Genomic DNA, 18444 nt, shown 5'->3' with positions numbered 1-18444 from the left:
TAGTGATTTTTATTTTAATATGGTGAGAGAGAGTGCCTTGAGTGCTTGAGAGTTATGCATGGTTGTGGTGGCTAACAAAAACTGAGGTTGTTTGTAGATCTGCATGGAGATAGGACCACACTATCTACAAGTGTCATTGACTTATCTGCTTTTAAAAATCTTAATTTTAATAAATATGTATTTTTGAAATTCCTCAATCCTGTTCTCTCCCCCCTCAACTTGGAATAATGTTTTCTCATTCTGTACCCCACATCTTCCCTCTTCTAAACCAACTCCTTTCCATAGTTTCTCCAACAAATATTTGAACTTCTGTGTCTGTTTAATATGATCAACATAATAAAAATGAAAGAGATCGTGTTCCTTGTGATAACAACCAACTTAAAACCTTATTATGTGTAAATCCCCTTCCCTCCTCTTGCTAGTATCCTTTCCTTGCTTTATTTCCTGATGTACATAACCTCAGTTACAATATATTCTTTTTTCTGTGTGATGTCATAGACACCTGTGATATTATATACAAATGTTACATAATCAATTATTTAATGTTTTGCTTTCTTGCTGTTTCCATTATTCATACATATTGTGCCCTTGATATTCATATAGGAGTAGCATAACTTCTTTCTAAAACAATATAATAGGACAGGCTGGCATTTCCCCCCCCCTCTTCCTGAACTTCGATAACCTTTTTGCCTTCTACCTAATAATATTCTGTTTTGAAAATATTCAGTCACTGCTTAAGTCGGTATGTCTGAAGTGGCGGAGATGGAACAAATATATTTATTGGATTTGTCACTTTGAACATTCTGTGCTATTTAGTTTGGCTGTGTATCTCTGATTTTATTGAATACAATCCTGTTCTGATGCCACATTGTCAAAGCTGGAATTTTGTGAATAAATGCTTTTGTGAATGTGTGTAGCTCCACATTTTGTTTTGAACAAGTATCTGTCCAGAGAGAGAGTGTTTAATTAAAATGGAAATTTCTTACAAGAGTTTTCATCCTCCTGGCTTTGCAAAGCATAATACATGACTCAACCTTTGCCCCCTCAGCTGCTTTTAGCAAAACCCAGTTGAGGTTTATTAACTGCCATTGCCAGAGACCTAGGACTGTGGTCTGGCAGACTTGAAATGAGATCTCTTGTTGAATTTCATATCCTCCTGCATTAACATTGCATCCTGTCATGTTGGAACTGAAAAGAGATAACAGTTATTAAAGTTCTTATCTTAGACTTTAATAGCAAGCATGTGTTCTCTGTAGCAATGAAATAAAAGGTAATTTTTGTTTCAAAGACTAGAAATAGTGAATTTAACCAATTGATTTCCTGAATAGTGAGCCTCAGGTGAAGGCAGTGGAGGGAGGGGTTTGTCATAATTTTTTAGATGCTTCACTGAAATACTAGATTGCTCAAATACATTGAATTCAGCCATCTGATGATCAGGTTTCAGAGTGGATTTAGCATTTGGATTCCAAACTAAAATACCTTTTGCAGGACTGTAATATGACAGTTCTGTTTCAGAATATAATGACTATGCTGTTTACAAGCTGCATTAATTTTATATGCTTATATGGCTGAAATATATCATGATTGTAATATTGTTGATTGAAGAACTCACACAATAAAATCAGGAAGACTTGCATTGTTCTGGGAAAATGCAGTTTATTACTTATTCATTTATATGCTACATTTCTTATACCATTTAAAACTTTTTGTTGGGTACCTTAGCATGAAATCCTCCAGGTGCTGAGAACAACCCCTGGAATATATAAGGAATATACAGGGTCTGTTATGCTCCTTTGCTGTTATACTTTCTTTTATTCAAGGATGTTTCAGCATAAACTTCTAGGGAGACACAATCAAGCATCCATACATTTCCTCATTCCTCAACTTATGTTTTTGTTACAAAATTCACAACGAATCAGAAAGTGCAGAAAGTAATTTCAAAGGAGAATTGTGGCACTTAAGTCATAAGGCACTATGTACCATTTTCTTAGAGAATGCTAGCCTGTTAATTATCAATGTATTTTGTTAATCAGACTCTGGCAATTTAAATAGATTGAGAACTACACCTCTACCTCGATATAATGCTGTTCTTGGGAGCCAAAAAATCTTACCGCATTATAGGTGAAACCATGTTATATCGAAATTGCTTTGATCCACTGGAGTGCGCAGTCCCGCCCCCTGGAGTACGGCTTTACCGCGTTCTATCCGAATTCATGTTATATCGGATCACGTTATATTGGGGTAGAGGTGTGTGTATAAAAATGGGGGAAAAATGCATATTGTAAATATTTTAGTAAGTGTATTGTGTAAAGGGGCTAAGAATGATCTTATGTTCGGCATCAGCTTTTCTCTCACAAATTTGTAGGAAAACCTGTGATACAAACTTGTGTTTTATTACAGATCTCCACAGGATAAAAGAATTCTTCTTGTCAATTGTCAGAACAAGAGTCTTTCACAGTCTTTTGAAAATCTCCTTGATGAACCAACGTATGGTCTAATACAGGTATGTACCATGTATAAAACCTACCTACTCATCAGTATTCCTTTCTGATTTTCAAACTAAGTCATCTAAAACACCTCTGCCCTTCCACTGCCAAAAAAAACTTCCCAAACAATTAATTAAGCTTTCTGTAGAAAGAGAAGAACTTATGTTCTACTTGTATACTGTAACTACATGTTCATAAAGTTTCATTATTTTTCACATGATCAGCCATTCCTTAAGGTCCAAGTGCTGCTCCTCCCTGTTGTACAGATTTTATTTCAATAGGAAAAACCTTGTTTACTTCAGCTTTGCTTAAAGCATTATACTTACGGATATAAGTATTTTAGATTATTTAAATATACTCCATAACTTTTTTTCATGGGCGGGGGGGGGGGCGAGGGGGGAGGAAAGAAACACAAGGCAAGTCTTGCCCATATATGTTAGGTAAATTATTCAAGGAAAGAATTATTCCCACCAATAATGTTCTTTCACCTAATATATGTGCTGTTCAGTGCACAATATTGCACAAATGTAAACTATTCTGTTTTATAACTGCCAATTACTGGCCTCACTGAAGGCTGTGGCAAAATTCCCATTGACTTCTTTGGGGCCAGGATCTCACCCCATTGATTTGATTTACAAAGGAGGTAATATTGACTAAATTGTATTAGTTTTCAGATTTAGTGATCAAAGGTAGTTTTTCTATAAGATTTCTAGCAGGATGCTTCTTGCTTCAAGATGTATTTTCTCTGTGAAGGGAGAACTACTAGACAGAAGAAAGACATTTTGGGCGGTTCACCATTGGAAAGTAAGCACTGGACATGACTTATTATTCTAATATAAATAGGCTAGATTTAGCTAGCACATCATTGGCCAATCTCTCAAATTAAATCATTAGTGTTAGACTAATACTTGTGATTTCTCATTTTTAGACTTTTTTAGCACATTAAAATTATACTATGCAAACTTGCTATTACAAAACGTTTAACTTTCAGAATAACTTTTGAGAAATTACCCTTGGTTATAATTTTATATTTTTGTTAGAATACTTGTCTGAAATGTGAGGCTGTTACTGTTAACTCTCTCCTCCTATTATATAGAAATTGAAGAAGGATCCGTATACAGCAACTATGGGAGGATTTTCCAAAGTGACAAACTATATTTTTGATAGTTTGCGAGGAAGTGACCCTTCAACTCAACAGCGACCACCATCTGAAATGGCAGACTTCCTCAGTGATGCTATTCCAGGACTAAAGATAAATCAACAGGAAGAACCAGGATTTGAAGTTATTACACGGGTGAGTGTGTAGATAGCATATTAGCATAATATAGACACAAAGCTCCTTTCTTACATACTGAATATCTTCACCACTATGTTCACTGATTTTAAAATTGTTGATGCATGTTGTGTTTGCTCTTGAAGCTTTGGTTTATGTATTGTCTATAAAGTAGAGGTCTGCTCAGGCCTAACTTTTAGGCTGAATCCAAGCCCACCTAACTTAAGCATAGAATATCAGAGTCGGAAGGGACCTCCAGAGGTCATCTAGTCCAACCCCCTGCTCAAAGCAGGACCAATCCCCAATTAAATCCCCAAATGGCCCCCTCAAGGATTGAACTCATAACCCTGGGTTTAGCAGGCCAATGCTCAAACTACTGAGCTATCCCTTCTGAGCCCAGGAGGGTCAGCAGATTTTACAACCAGACCATGACCCTTGTCCTCGAACCTGAGTCAGCAGTGCCACTTCCTACCCGTGAGGTTGGCTCTCCTCTTGCCTGTGGGGTTGGCATGGCAGCAGCTGCATTCTCTGATACTGTTGAATGCTGGCCCCTGCTGTGCAATGTGTGTGCTGCAGAGTGAAAGGAACAACGCCACAAAGTGGCAGTGGCCAGCGAGAGCAGGGCACACAGTCGCTGCCATGCCAACCCTACAGGCTGGAGGAGGAGAGCCCAAGAGCGTTCAGTTGTTTTTCCACCTGATCCAGACCAGACACTTGTTGTTGCGTCCCATCAAGTTGTAGAGCACTACTATAAACCATGACGTAGCATAAGGTCAACATTAATAGCTTGAGAATGTACATAATTCTTCCTTTCATGCATTCAGAGAAAAATGAAGTGTTGTTGCTTACATTGGTGTCCAATTTATCTCCCATTCACACCAGTGGAAGCTCAGGTTGCTCATCTTACAAGACCATCCCCAAAGAAACTAAACTGGTTCAGTTCATGCTTGGCTTATTTCCTGTGTTTGGCTTTAGATCTATATTATGTACTTCAGTCTCTCTTAATATATATGTGCAATTAACTTTATTTTTGCATGGTTAATTTAAACAGTTTAGAATATCCATTTATATTTATACAGGTCTAATTGTATTAAAACAAAATACTAAATTGAATGCTCAGTTGCAGTTGTAGTATAAAGACTTGGGGATAGCAAGTAATTCCATGCACTTGTGTTTTGACCATGAATCACTTATTGTGAACTCTGTGGATATCTTTTACAGTTAATAAAATAATTGTGTTTTATTTATATAAGTGATTCATGGCAGTAAGATTAGTTGAGCAGCCCAATGCTTTGATGTGACATTAAATATTTCCAGAAGCAGTGTTTATAAAACTTTTTAAAACTCAAATAATTCAGGTTTCCTCAATAGCTGAAAATGAAAATTGTCAGCAAGTTCAACTACGTAATCTGTAGATTCCTTGGATTTACTACCCTGCAGTTGTTCAGTTAACCATGGCCGTAACAGAAAAGATATGATTTATTTGAGATAACATTGACCTGTGTTCCTTGATATGCTAAACTTGTGTGGCTTCTAAGCAGTTAAAACCAATTTGAGCTGAAGTAGACTTTGTTGCTGCCATGAGCAAAATATTTTCGGCACCAGGGCTAAAATAGAAACTTTGTTCTGAAGCCTGAGCCCTACTTAGTGCTCACATATTTGGGTTGAGGACTGAGGGGAAAGTAATTTCCTGGCCATGGAGCTTTGCTGCACTTTCAAAACTGCCCTCTCTCTGGAGTTGAGGGGAGAATGGCCAGTGTATGTACACAGCAATTGATCTGCTAGTCTCATCCCCAAATCCCTACTATGCTATGATGTGCAAGAAACCCCTGTGGCATGCTCCTCAAATCTGTCTGTTTCCTCTTCCCTTTTAACTCCCTATACACAGTGCATGTGCTGTGGCCGTAGCCCCAAGTGCATATGGAGGCGAGAGCGGGATTTAATACTATCGTGTGGTGTTTTTTTTTTAAAGAAAATTAATGGATCAATGCACTGACATTCATATAACATAGGGTTTTTAATATTTTAGATTGATCTAGGTAAACGACCTGATGTTATCAGAAGAGAACCAGTGTCTACTGAAGAATGGACTAAGAACATGGATTCAGAAGGAAGAATCTTAGATGCTGACTTCATAAAGCACATGATATTCAAAGGGGTAATTTATGTTCATTAATGAAGCTGTTGCTAGGAACTGAGTCAACCAACCCCTTACGGTCAAATTTTAGTTATCTTTCCCCTTCTCTTCTCTGCAAACTCTGCCATCGAGCTGATCGTATCATGCTTGCAATTTCCAGAAGACTTTGAACTGATCAGTGTTGTTGGACAGGATAAACAAAGTCCGTTGAGTTGTTCAAACAATGTTAAGGCAAGTATGCAGCAACACAAAGAAATGCTGTCCCAAGACACAGAGGACTTTTATTGGCTGGTAAGAGAATTTGGAAGTAAAAAGGTGGAGATAGGTGACTGGGCCTTGGCCAATACAGTCGAAGAGGCAAAACTACTTAGGGAGGGAAAGTGTTCTAACTATGGCCATGTCTATGCTACAGACTTCGGTTGACACAAGTTACATTGGTGTAAAGCCTTTGTGGTTAATATATCACTTGAGAATTCGTACTTGGCTGCTTGCGTCGGTCTTTGACTACTCACCAGGAGTGCTTGTGTTGATGTAAAGTGTGGTACATCATGGGTAGGTATTGCGGTGTGCCACACACCACCCTGTGGTGCAGTGCCTTTTGCAGAATTTTTGCAGTGCACTGTGGAGCGCACGCAAGTTGTGAAAGGGGGGTTGTGAGCAAGGGGTCAAGTTCCCATCATGCAGCTTTTCCCATCCCATAATGCCATCCCATAACTTTTATGCCTTTCTTAAAAATCCCACAAACCCACATGACGCTTTTTGCTATCTACCACCTGAGAAAAGCATGGAGCCCGTAGAACTTTGTGCTATTGTCATGACTGTTGCAAACACAGAATGAACAATATTCTGGTATTTTCAGAGCTGCAGGAACAACAGAGGACATGTTGATTTCTTTGAGGACTGATGGCTGTGAGACATAGTGAAAAATAATTCAAGGTTGTTGGTGGCATTAATGGAGTAGCTGCAGATGATAGAGCTTTTGGGCCTGGGAAACAGCACCAACTAGTGGGGTTGCATTGTAGTGCAGGTTTGGGACAATGAGCAGTGGCTTCCGAACTTTCAGATGTGAAAGGCTACTTTCCTGGATCTGTATACAGCGCTCACCTGAGCCCTTCAGTGCACAGACACCAGAATGAGAGCTGCACTGACAGTTGAGAAGCAAGCGGTGATTGCACTCTGGAAGCTTGCAGTGCTGGATTGCTACTGGTCAGTGGGAGATCTTTTTGGAGTTGGAAAAACCATGATGGCGGCCATTGTCATGCAAGTGTGTAGAGCAGGAATCCCAAACTCAAATCACCACGAGGGCCACATGAGGACTAGTACATTGACCCGAGGGCTGCATCACTGACACCTTTTCATATACAGGTACAAAAGCCTCCCACTCCCCTGTCCCCGCCGCCACTCCACCCCTGCCCCATCTCTTCCCACCCCAACTCCACCTCCTCCCTGCCCCTATTCCAACCCCTTCCCCAAATCCCTGCCCCGGCTCTGCCTCTTCTCCACCTCCTCCCCTGAGTGCATGGCTCCCCGCTCCTTCCCCTCCCTCCTGGAAAGCGCTGAGCACCGCCAAACAGTTGTTTGGTGGTGAGAAGCACCTGGAAGTAGGGGGAGTGGAGGGGATCTTGGTAGCCGCAGGAAATAACTCGGGGGGTGGCGGAGAGCTTGGCGGCCCGCAGCCCATGGGCCGCGTGTTTGAGATCCCTGGTGTAGAGCTGTTAATTGTATCCTGCTATGCAGGACAGTGACTCTAGGCAGTGTTCAGGATATTGTGGCTAGATTTGCAGCTATTGGGTTCCTGATCTACAGTGAAGTGATAGATGGCATGCATGTTCCTATTTTGTCCCCAGCCCTGTTACTCTGAAAAATAGGTTTGGGACACCCCTACAATAATCTGCCTATCATTCTCTTAATCTGTCCTTCCCTGGGTATGGGTCTCCAAGGTATCAAGGAAACACTTGGAGGATACAGTTATAGCCCTCTGATTAAAATGATTGACACAGGCAGTGGTCTTTCCAACACAAAGTATCTTTTTATTACTATAATAATCCCTAATACAGTCAAATATCAGAGGGGTAGCCGTGTTAGTCTGTAAAAGCGACAGAGTTCTGTGGCACCTTATAGACTAACAAATGACGAAGTGGGTATTCACCCACGGAAGGTCATGCTCCAATACGTTTGTTAGTCTATAAGGTGCCACAGAACTCTTTGCCCCCAATACAGTGTAATCTAAAAGCATGGATTAAACACACATCCCTTGTTGCAAATTAAAGAGAACTCAAACTGCAGTACAGTTTGAATGATAAATGGTTGTGCTCTGTTACACATGACCAGTCTGTATAGGGTGCTGACAGCAGTTCTTAAATTGGACTTTAAATTTTACATAGGTAAATTGCAATGAACACAACATTTTATGCACCTTTATCAACATATACACACACATACTCAAGATAATCCCACGCTATACTATACTATAATGAGAATTAGCAAACACTCTAAAATCCCTTGATGTCACTCCTTGATTGCTGCTGTTGCCAGCTCCCCGTCAGTTATCAGTGTGGCATGTGTTTTCTCTCTCTCTCTCCCCACCCCCTTAGCTCTGCTCTTCAATTCTTTCAGCTACACTGCTGGCTGACTTCAGCAGTTGCTCTGCTCTCCACTGTTTTAACAGCCCATCTTTTTAATCCTTTTTTATTCTGTCAGCTATCAGGTCTTTTCTGAGCATGCTCACTGTTAAACATTACCTCATTCTTGGATGTATGCCAACATTCTGCACATATTCACTGCTGTTATTTACCGCAGAGTTAAGACCTTGCCCTACTTGGCTTTTTGCCAAGTCACGATCTTAGATACTCTTGGCTTTCTGCCAATGACCTTTCCCCCACTTTTGCGCTGGGCATGCTCAGCCTAAAAACACTTTGTGGTCATACCTCATTTTACTTGCAGTGGTCACGTGACCCACAACACTCAGTTGTGAAGTGACTCCTGCTTATTCAAGTGGGAAGCTAGGGTTAGAAAATGGAGATTAGAAATGTAAAATGGAGTCTGGGGAGTGTCTCCAGTACCAGCCCAACAGAAAGGGCTACTTCTGTATGGTTATGCAAATGTTGGTGGATCAATGGGGATTCTTCACTGATATCAGTGTGGACTGGTCAGGGATGCATGACACTCACATCTTTAAGAATGCAGGACTGTTCAGGAAGCTGCAAGCCAGGGATACTTTTTCCCAACCAGTGGATTGTCATTGGTGATGTTGAAATGCCAGTGATCCTGGGAGACCCCGCCTACCCCTTGCTTCTCTGGCTCATGCAGCTGTGTGCTGGCCACTTTGACAGCTCCAAGGAAAGTTTCAGCTACTGGCTCAGCAGGTGCAGAGTGACACTTAAATGTGCTTTCAGTAGACTGAAGGGATGCCGGTGGTGTTTACTCACTAGATTAGATTTCAGTGAGAAAAATATCCCTATGGTTATATCTACCCGTTGTGTCCTGCCTAATGTCTGTGAGGCAAAGGGGCAAAAGTTGCTGCAGGAGTGGAGGGCAAAGGTGGAGAGGTGGTCTGCTGACTTTGAACAGCCAGATGAAAGATCCAAAAGAGCTCAGCTTGAAGCTGTGTAGCTGATAGGAGAACTTGAAAGAGCACTTTAATGGTCAGCCATGGTAGTAGGTTCAGCTGGACTATGCTCTACCTGGCCCTGAAGCTTTGAGGGTTACTAGGAATTGCATAGCAATTGGTGTACATTTATGAATCACATGTTTTAATGAACCAATGAACTATGTGCTGTCTACTTTACATTTATAATTATTACACTACTTTTTCACTGAATCTATGAGTTGTGGTCCTGTTCTATTACAAGTGATGTGCTTTGAGTATCGTTAGGCATGTTATTAATAGGGCTCTATCAAATTCACAGTTCACTTTGGTCAATTTCACAGCCACAGGGTCTTAAAATTGGTCAATTTCACGATTTCAAATGTTTGCATCTGCAATTTCACTGTGTTGTAATTGTGGGGGTCCTGATCCAAAAGGGGATTGTGCGGGGGTCCCAAAGCTGTTGTAAGAGGGTTGCAGGATTGCCATACTCACTTCTGTGCTGACTTCAGAGCTAATCTCTGAAGGCAGCAGCTGCGGAGTTTCCTGCAGCTGGAGGAGGCTCCCAGAGGTGGAGGCTGGTCTGATTTTCCCAGTGCTGCTGGGAACGCCCCAACCAGGGGATCCTAGCTTCTAGTCAGAGCCTGTGGCCCTGGACAATTTGAAAAATCGGTGCCCCATCCCTGGCAGGAGCCCCGGGGTGGAAGCCTAGGCAGGAGCCGAGGAGGAGGGCCACCAGCCCCGAGCCCAAACAGGAGCTGGGGGCAGGGGGAGCAGCTTCCCTGAGCCTAGCAGGACCTGTGGGCACTGGAGCTGCAGGGGGTGGCAGCCCCCAGCCCAGATCCCTGAGCCCAGGCAGGAGCCGCAGAGGGTGGAAGGCCCAAGTCCTGCTGGAGCTGCAGGGGGTGGCAGCCCCCAGTCCAGGTCCCTGAGTCCAGGCAGGGACTGAGGTGGGGGTAAGCAGCCCCAAATCTGGGAAGGAGCGATGGAGGTGGCAGCCCTGAGCCTGGCAGGAGCTGTGGGGGTGGCAGCCCCCAGCCCAGAGCCCAGGCAGGAGCCATGGTCAGGGGGAGGGAGGATGGGGAGGGAGTGGAAGTCCCAGAACTTGTGCCTGGGCAGGGGGAGATGGGGGCAGCAGAAGCAACCCCAGAGCTCAGGAGTCCAGACCCTGGGCAGGAGCCATTGGGAAGGCAGCCCAAAGCCCCGGCACTTCTGCGCTGTCTGTGGAGGTGGGTCTGATCTCCCTCGGATAACAGCTCTGCAGAGGAAGGACAAGTCCTGTCCCTCCCCAGCCCAACTATTTCAGGGAGATCAGATTTCCCAGGGAAGAGCTTATTTCATGGTAACAGAACTTTAAAATTAGAATGGTAGAAAACATTCCTGCCTATTACAGTCTATTTTTGCCAAACCTTCACCAACCATAGAGCTTTGGCAGGTCAGTGTATGTGAGGTTATGGTTTTCCTTAGTGTTTCCTGGTGTGGAGTGATAGGGATGCAGCCCCTGATGCCACCTACAATGGGGGAGGGGGGGAGGAAGCGTAAGTGGTGCTAAAATGGAGTTAACCATTGACAGCGATGGGGGGGCTGTGACTGTTGGATCTGTAGTCTAACAAGAGTCTGCAGCATTTGTGTTTTGCTGTCTGAGAAGTTCCACTATGTCCTATAGCATCTCCCTCTCCTTTTCCTTCTGGGACTCCTGTGCCTTTCTCCTGTCTGCTTTCTCCTTCTCCAGGCTGTCTGCTATATTCATCCTCCAGGCCCTCTGTTCACAGGCTGATGCCGCACTAGCTTGCAGGATCTCATTGAATATGTCCTTCCTAGTCTGTTTCTTTCTCCTCTTCCCCAAAGTCAGATGTTCGCATGGGTGTTGAAGGGGCCACCCCTCAAGGTCACAAAAACAGCAGCAGCTAAAGCTAAAACAGACAGATGTGGTAGTGTATTTACAGTGGTAATGGAAAGCAAAAGATAAGTTTCAGAGCTCTCTTCCCTTACTCTCATTAGAGTTTTAAATAAGACGTACTTATTGGCACTTCAGCTTTGAAGTGCGTCTGCACATGGGGAGCCTGACCTGCCAGGGATGGATGGTGGGGTAGGAAATGAGGCAATTGTTTGGTTGCATAAAACAATAAAATTTCATCCCTTGTTTCCATGGATCTGAGCACAGGGTAGTAGCAATGAGTACTGGCACTATTTTCCACCGGGAGTAATGATTTAAGCTGATACCTCATTCTTGGGGCTAACAAAAGCACAGTGAACACAGCTGCTGCTGGTGTCCCAAAGCTACTTAGGTCTGTATACTGCTGACCTGTTTACTGCAATTATGCCTGCTGAAGTCATTATGGAGTGGCATGGGAATGTCCTATCATGATGGAAGATATAAGGTTGCCATCCCTAGAAACCTTCAAAAGAGGGTTGCAGAGTTACCTCTGTGAAAGTTTCATCAAGATCTCGCAAGAGGATGCTAAGGACATCCCAGTGTACATAAACAAACTGCTCCACATGGCTCCGCTTTCCCCACCTAACCCTACAGTGGAATAAAAAGCAGATAAGAGCTCTACCTCTGTATCTCTTTTCATATGAGAAAAACAATGAAAAGTAGATAACTATGTAGTTCTGTCTTGGGATTGGGCTAAGTTCCAGCTTCACATTGGGACTGGGAGTGGCTGGCTCATTACAAAAGCAACTTTGCCTCTCCTGGAATTGACACCTCCTCATCTATTATTGGGAGTGGGCTACATCCACCCTGATCAAATTGGCCCTGTCAACACTGGTTCTCCACTTGTGAGGTACTCCCTTCTCTTGTCATTATATAATGCCTGCATCTGTAACTTTCACTCCATGCATCTGAAGAAGTGAGGTGTTTTACCCATGAAAGCTTATGCCCAAATAAATCTGTTAGTCTTTAAGATGCCACCGTACGCCTTGTTGTTTTTGTGGATACAGACTAACACAGCTACCCCCTGATACTTCACATTTAAACACTGTAAAGAAGAATGCATGCACACACCTAAGATTCCTTTCTCTTCATTGAGCTCACCCATGCCCGGCTGGTAGAACTGGTTAGATTGTGGTGGAATCTCAAAAAGATCCTGGCTCAAAGCGTAGCAGGACTCTCCTGCTACATCTCCCTCCTCTGACTCTTCCTTTCTGTTCATGGCAGGGGTCTTGGGCTCCCTGGAGGTATCTTGTGTGAGGTGCTTGGTGGGGTCTCCACCAAGTATTGTGTACAGCTCATTGTAAAAGTGGCAGGCCTATGGCTCAGCACCAGATCAACTCTTGGCTTCCTGGCCTTGTGGTATGCCTGTCACAGTTGCTTCACTTTCATGTGGCAGAGCTGCTGATCCCTGTCATACCCCTTCACCTGCATCCCCTGTGCAGTCATTTTATGTGTTATATGACTGGTCCGTAGCTGTGCCTGCGCAGCCTCTTTTCCCCACAGGCCCGGGAGATCCAATACCTCCTGTCCACTCCAGGCAGGAGCAAGTGTAGAGCATGTAGTCAGCAGGTCAGTTGGGCAGTTGCATACAACGAGGGAGAGCTGCTAGGTGTGCTCTCCAAGGAGTGCAATCAAGAAAAAAGCATTTAAAAAATACATAGAGTTTTAAAGGGGATGGCTTCCATGACCCGGGGGCAATGGCGTTCACAAATGTGACTAGAGCCGTCACTGTTGGGTATGGTGGGGCAGCTGCTGGAGGAGTATTAATGTCAATATGGGTCACACAGTGTAAGCGCTTGCACTGTGTTGACCACAATATGTCAACCATGGCTCAGCATCATTCGAGGAGGTGTTGTTACTGCTTTGCCGTAGTGGGGCGCTTACATTGACAGGAGATAAATTTGAGTGAAAACACGTGCAAATAGGTTGATGCACTATTGCGCCTGTTTTAACCTTGTAGAAGAGGGGAATATAGTGAGGAGTAAAGAAACACTGTTGTTATAGTGACTAATATTGGATTATTGAACAGCGGCATGGACAGAGGTTAAGTAGTATGTTAGTTTTGTCCTCACAGGGATAGTGCAGATGTTTGCCCATAGGAGATGCAAGGGCTTGTCCTATCTGAGGGTAGGTAACGTTCGGGCAGGAGTAGTCCTTGATATAGGAGAGAGATGTGGTAGGAAGTGCCAGATTTACTATGAAAGGTTGTTGAGAAATAAACATTATTGAGTACACATCCATATTGTGAGTTGTATGGTGGGATCATCTGCACGTTATATGATCTTATTTATAGTTGTGGCACAAGGGCTATTTTATATTAAAAATGGCACACCAGACCTTGAAGTATTGGGTAATTGGGTCTAGCGGAGAGTAGGTTTTGGGGATGCAAACTAAAGTTTGGACTTGTTAGTTACAGTACAGTGTTTCAATATTTAAGTCTAGAATTTCTTATTATTTTTAATGCTTATACAAAGATTCAACCATGATGTTTCTGGAGAGGGAGAGAAGTGTAAGATGAATTGTGACTTAATCTTTTAGTGATATATTCTTTCACTGTTGCCAGGTTGTGCCTGTTGCTTCTGTAGTTTTCACCAGCATCTATGTAATCATTTGATTTTATTCCAGTCATTTGGCAAACAAATTGCATTGGTTCTTTAGCCTTTACCTAGAAACACATTTAATCAGATTCTCTCTGTCCAAGTCTGTGACTGTCTGCACTACGAGCTTAGGGGTATGATTTCCCCTGATGGTGCAGATCCTCATCAGTAGGGCCATACCAAATTCATTGACCAATTGACCATTTTGGTCAATTTCACAATCATATTTTTAAAATAGTCAATTTCAAGGTTTCACATGTTTTCATCTGAAACTTCATCCTGTTGTAACTGTGGAGGTCCTGACCCAAAAGAGGTTTGTGGGTGGGTTGCAAAGCTGTTATAGTGGGGTCATTGGATTGCTACCCTCATTTCTGTGCTGCCTTCAGAGCTGGGCTGGGCTCTGAGGGCAGCAGCTACAGAACTTCCTGCAGACGGGGGAGGTTCCGGAGGTGGGTCTGATCTCCCTCCTGAGAGCAGCCATGCAGGGAAAGAGGAAGTCCCATCCCTCCCCAGCCTGGCTGGGACTAGCAGCAAGGAGCCCCCAGCTGGGGCACTCCCAGCAGCCTGGGGGAGATCAGACCCATCTCCAGGGACATCCCCCAGATTCAGGAAGCTCCGTGGTTGCTTCAGAGCCCAGCTGTGAAGGCAATGCAGCCTTGGAGCTTCCTGCAGCCAGGGGAGGTACCCAGAAGTGGGTCTGATCTCCTGCAGGAGCGGCCATGCAGAGCAAGTCTGGTCCCTCCTGAGCCCTGCTGGGACTAGTAGCTGGAGCCCTGTGCATGGGAGCCCCCAGTGAGGCAACCGCAACCCTGCCAATCCCCCTCCCCTACAATAGCTAGATTTCATGGTCCATGATACATTTTTCACGGCCATAAATTTGGTAGGGCCCTACTCGTCAAGCTAGTGCGAGTATAAATAGTAGTGAGGCCACAGTAGCATGGGTAGTGGTCTTACCTAGGGTTTTCAGAACCCCCAACAGGGACAGCTTAACTACTTCACTCCAGGCGGTGTAAGGAATAAATCACCAGGAACTCAGCACTTCTGTCTGATCAAGGAAAAATGCAAGTAAGCGTGCTCTAAAACTGCAGTTTATAAGATTTAAGCACACTGAAACATAAGCAATAGGTTTAGAATATCTCAAATATTTATCTAACATCTGGAACAGTATTGAGTAATTAACTGCAGTTTTGCAGTTGCCAGTTGCTTATACACCAGGGAGAAAGAGTGTCAGGAAAAACGTCTCTCAAGATGGCTTCAGAGGACAGCTCCAAAAGTGCACTCTATTAGCTAATAATCTTTTATAACTTACTTCTACAAAACGCATAGGTCATAATGACCCCTACTGTATCATCACTTTTCTAACTTCAATAAACTTTTAATATTAGAGGCGTCTAAATTCAAAGTTTTCCAACCTCCAAGGTTTTCAGACTCAGTTGTTTAGTTGTCTGTCCCCTCCTCCCATTCTGATTAGCAGAAACTGACAGCTAGATTTGACCTTGTCTCTAAAAGCCTGTCTCCAAGTTAACCCTTAACTATGTGGCATTCAGTTTCATTACTTCAGGGTGGCTGAATGCACATAATATGATGGCAATTAACTTAATCATGTTCTGGGGTATACACCCCCCTCAAATCCAGGGCAACAGTGGCAGTGGAGGCACATCTGAGTCGTGCTGAGTACAAATCCATCAAAAACCAGTGGGTATGTACTCAGCACAGTTCAGCTGTGTCTCTGCTCCTGCTACCTGTGTTACCGTGGCTACACTGCTATTTATACTTTTGCTAGCATGATGAGACTGGGAGTATGTGTACACAAACTGAGGAATCACATCTCTAGCTTGTAACGTAGACATAGCCTGTGAAACCTAATAACAAGGTGAGGTTGTAGGTACTGTAAAGCTTTATGGGAGGATACTCTTTGCCTTCAGTTAACCTGAAAAGTCTTCTTAACCTTTGTTTTCAATTTTTGCTTTAAGACGTGTCTACTTACTGTGGCATTGTTTCATCACTAGAGCTAGAATCTTACTTTCTTTGATTCTTATGTATTGCATATGCATATTTTTCCTTAGGGACTCTGCCATGCTTTGAGAAAAGAAGTATGGAAATTCCTTTTGGGTTATTTTCCTTGGCACAGTACTAGAGAGGAAAGAACTAATTTGCTAAAAAGAAAAACGTGAGTACAGACATACTTTTATAGTACAAAGTAGGTTTAAATAGTTTCAGAATTTTTTCAAGCATATGCTTATTGTAGTGTGATGTGGAAGTCTTCTTAAGTCTGCAGAAAGCTAACTGTTTAATGTTATTGAATGCAGTTATCCACGGCTTACTCCTGTATGCAACATTTTTTTTATTTTTTGAGAGATAGTGACGTTCAAATAATGAAAAGTGAAATGACTTAGCAAATTGCATTTAGTTTAAAAATGACTTTCTTTTTCTTTAGAGATGAATATTTCAGGATGAAACTTCAGTGGAAATCAGTCAGCGATGAGCAAGAAAAACGAAATTCAAGATTAAGAGACTATAAGAGTCTTATAGGTAATTTTTCCTTTTACAGATTTAGCATGCAACGTATGGATATGGATTAGATTAATGGCGAGATTTTAAAAAAAGAGAAGTGAAGCTCTTGAGATTTAGAATACTAGAGCCATTGCTCAGTGTATTTTGTGGTCAGAGAATTTGCTGCATAATTAAGCTAAAAAATCTCAGCTTTCACTTAACTTTCTTAAAAAGCTTCTTGGAGTGCATGGACATGTCTACAATTAATTAGAGACATCCCCAGTGAAGAACAGCACTGCCTTGCTCCAAAGGAGTACCATCTGGTCTTCAGTGACTCTGAAATTATAAAAGCAATATTGAGTACAGTTTGTCATTATTATCTCATTTTAAGATAAAAATGAGATCCAACATAATCCAGAAACTAGCAGGTACGATGTGGGGCGCATCAGTGTTGTGAACATCTGCAGTAGCACTTGTATATTCAGTAACTGACTATTTTGCACCAATATGTAGCAGATGTAGCCACACATGAATTGTGGATACCCAGCTAAATACAGTGATGCAGTGCATCATGGGAACCCTTAAGTCAACTCCAACACCATGGCTACCTGTCGTGTCTAACATTGCTCCCCTGCCAATACACCGAACTGCTGCAACATTCTGCGAAGCTCAGCACTTGTGAAAACAGATGTCTTCCTGTTCACCAAGACCTTGACAAGGCTCCCCCTGCAACATCTTAAGTCCCGCAAGCCTTTCTGGGAACATTCGTTTAGCCTCATGCAATCAGGCTATGATCAGGAGGAGGCTTGGAAAGAAGATTGGGCTAAACAAGACTTAAAAAATAAGCACCTTGTGCCAGATCCCATGCAGAAGGTTCCTGGATATGACCTTCCATGGTCATCTTGGTCATCTCTGAACCAAATTGGAACCAACCATGCTAGATGCAGACATCTAATGCACAAATGGAAAATCAAGGACTCCGGGGTATGAGTGTGGTTCCCTATGACAGACCATCAAACGTATCACTACCTACCGCCCAATTTATTAATATGAAGGAGGCATTACTACAATAAATTCTGCTACTCCTGATGTAGGTATTTGGCTCAGTCAACTTCAGGCGAAATTGTAGTTGTTGCTCTACACCAGCCATACGAAAGAAGTGCAGTTTGTCATCAAATTCAGACAGTGTGAACTCTGGTAATTGAAACAACACATAAAATGTACAGTCTATATCTAGAAAGAAGCAGGCAGTTTCAGCTCAGTAATGCTTACAGAAACAAGACAAACTAAAATTTCATACTTGCTATAATGAACCAACCAATTACAGGTATAACAAAATCGCTTTAAGCTTGTTTGCATATTAGCTTTCCCATGATAGTTTTCAAATTATGCTGTATATCATATGCATTCAAGTGGCATTTTACAGTTAACTCATCTAAAGTAGTCTTGTTTCTTTGAATTCAGTAAAAATGTTTTATATTTAATCATGAGGTTTCTGTAGAAAGTGTGTAACAATTAAAACAAAAAAATGCAAATCTGCTTGTAAATAAATCATCTTATTCCAGTCAGGAAGAATTTTCTTTTAAGTACTCTTAAAAGCTCCTTTAAAGCATTTTATAATGACATTCAGTGAATATAGTTGGTTATTAAACACTTCAAAGCTCTGCAATAATGTTTTGAGAAATCAATAACTTAAAGAGCATTGTGCATTTGTTAGATATAGGCTCAGTAAAAAAAACTGTTTTGAAAATATTTTATATCTGTTGGTTATTTCTCAGAAAAAGATGTAAACAGAACAGACAGAACAAACAAGTTCTATGAAGGCCAAGATAATCCAGGATTGATCTTGCTTCATGACATTTTGATGACCTATTGTATGTATGACTTTGATTTAGGTAAGTGGGACTTGTCTGAATATTTTTTTTAATAAAAAGTT

General features: G+C 42.3%; 1 protein-coding gene across 5 annotated transcripts in view; it reads left to right on the top strand.

The window, feature by feature from the left end:
• Positions 1-18444, top strand: part of TBC1D15 (TBC1 domain family member 15) — a 113057-nt gene that overhangs the window by 75117 nt on the left and 19496 nt on the right. For 4 of the 5 annotated variants that reach the window (XM_039499803.1, XM_039499798.1, XM_039499811.1 and 1 more), the window contains exons 6-12: positions 2401-2503; positions 3240-3290; positions 3583-3780; positions 5789-5917; positions 16082-16185; positions 16453-16547; positions 18287-18403. In XM_039499803.1, coding sequence (XP_039355737.1) covers positions 2401-2503; positions 3240-3290; positions 3583-3780; positions 5789-5917; positions 16082-16185; positions 16453-16547; positions 18287-18403 — 797 coding nt within the window. The remainder of the gene's footprint in view (positions 1-2400; positions 2504-3239; positions 3291-3582; positions 3781-5788; positions 5918-16081; positions 16186-16452; positions 16548-18286; positions 18404-18444) is intronic. The other variant, XM_039499795.1, reaches the window with a different exon arrangement.

This window comes from Mauremys reevesii, linkage group 1 (genome assembly GCF_016161935.1).
Source record: "Mauremys reevesii isolate NIE-2019 linkage group 1, ASM1616193v1, whole genome shotgun sequence".
NCBI lineage: Eukaryota > Metazoa > Chordata > Testudines > Geoemydidae > Mauremys > Mauremys reevesii.
This window is presented reverse-complemented; position numbering and strand designations above follow the sequence as displayed.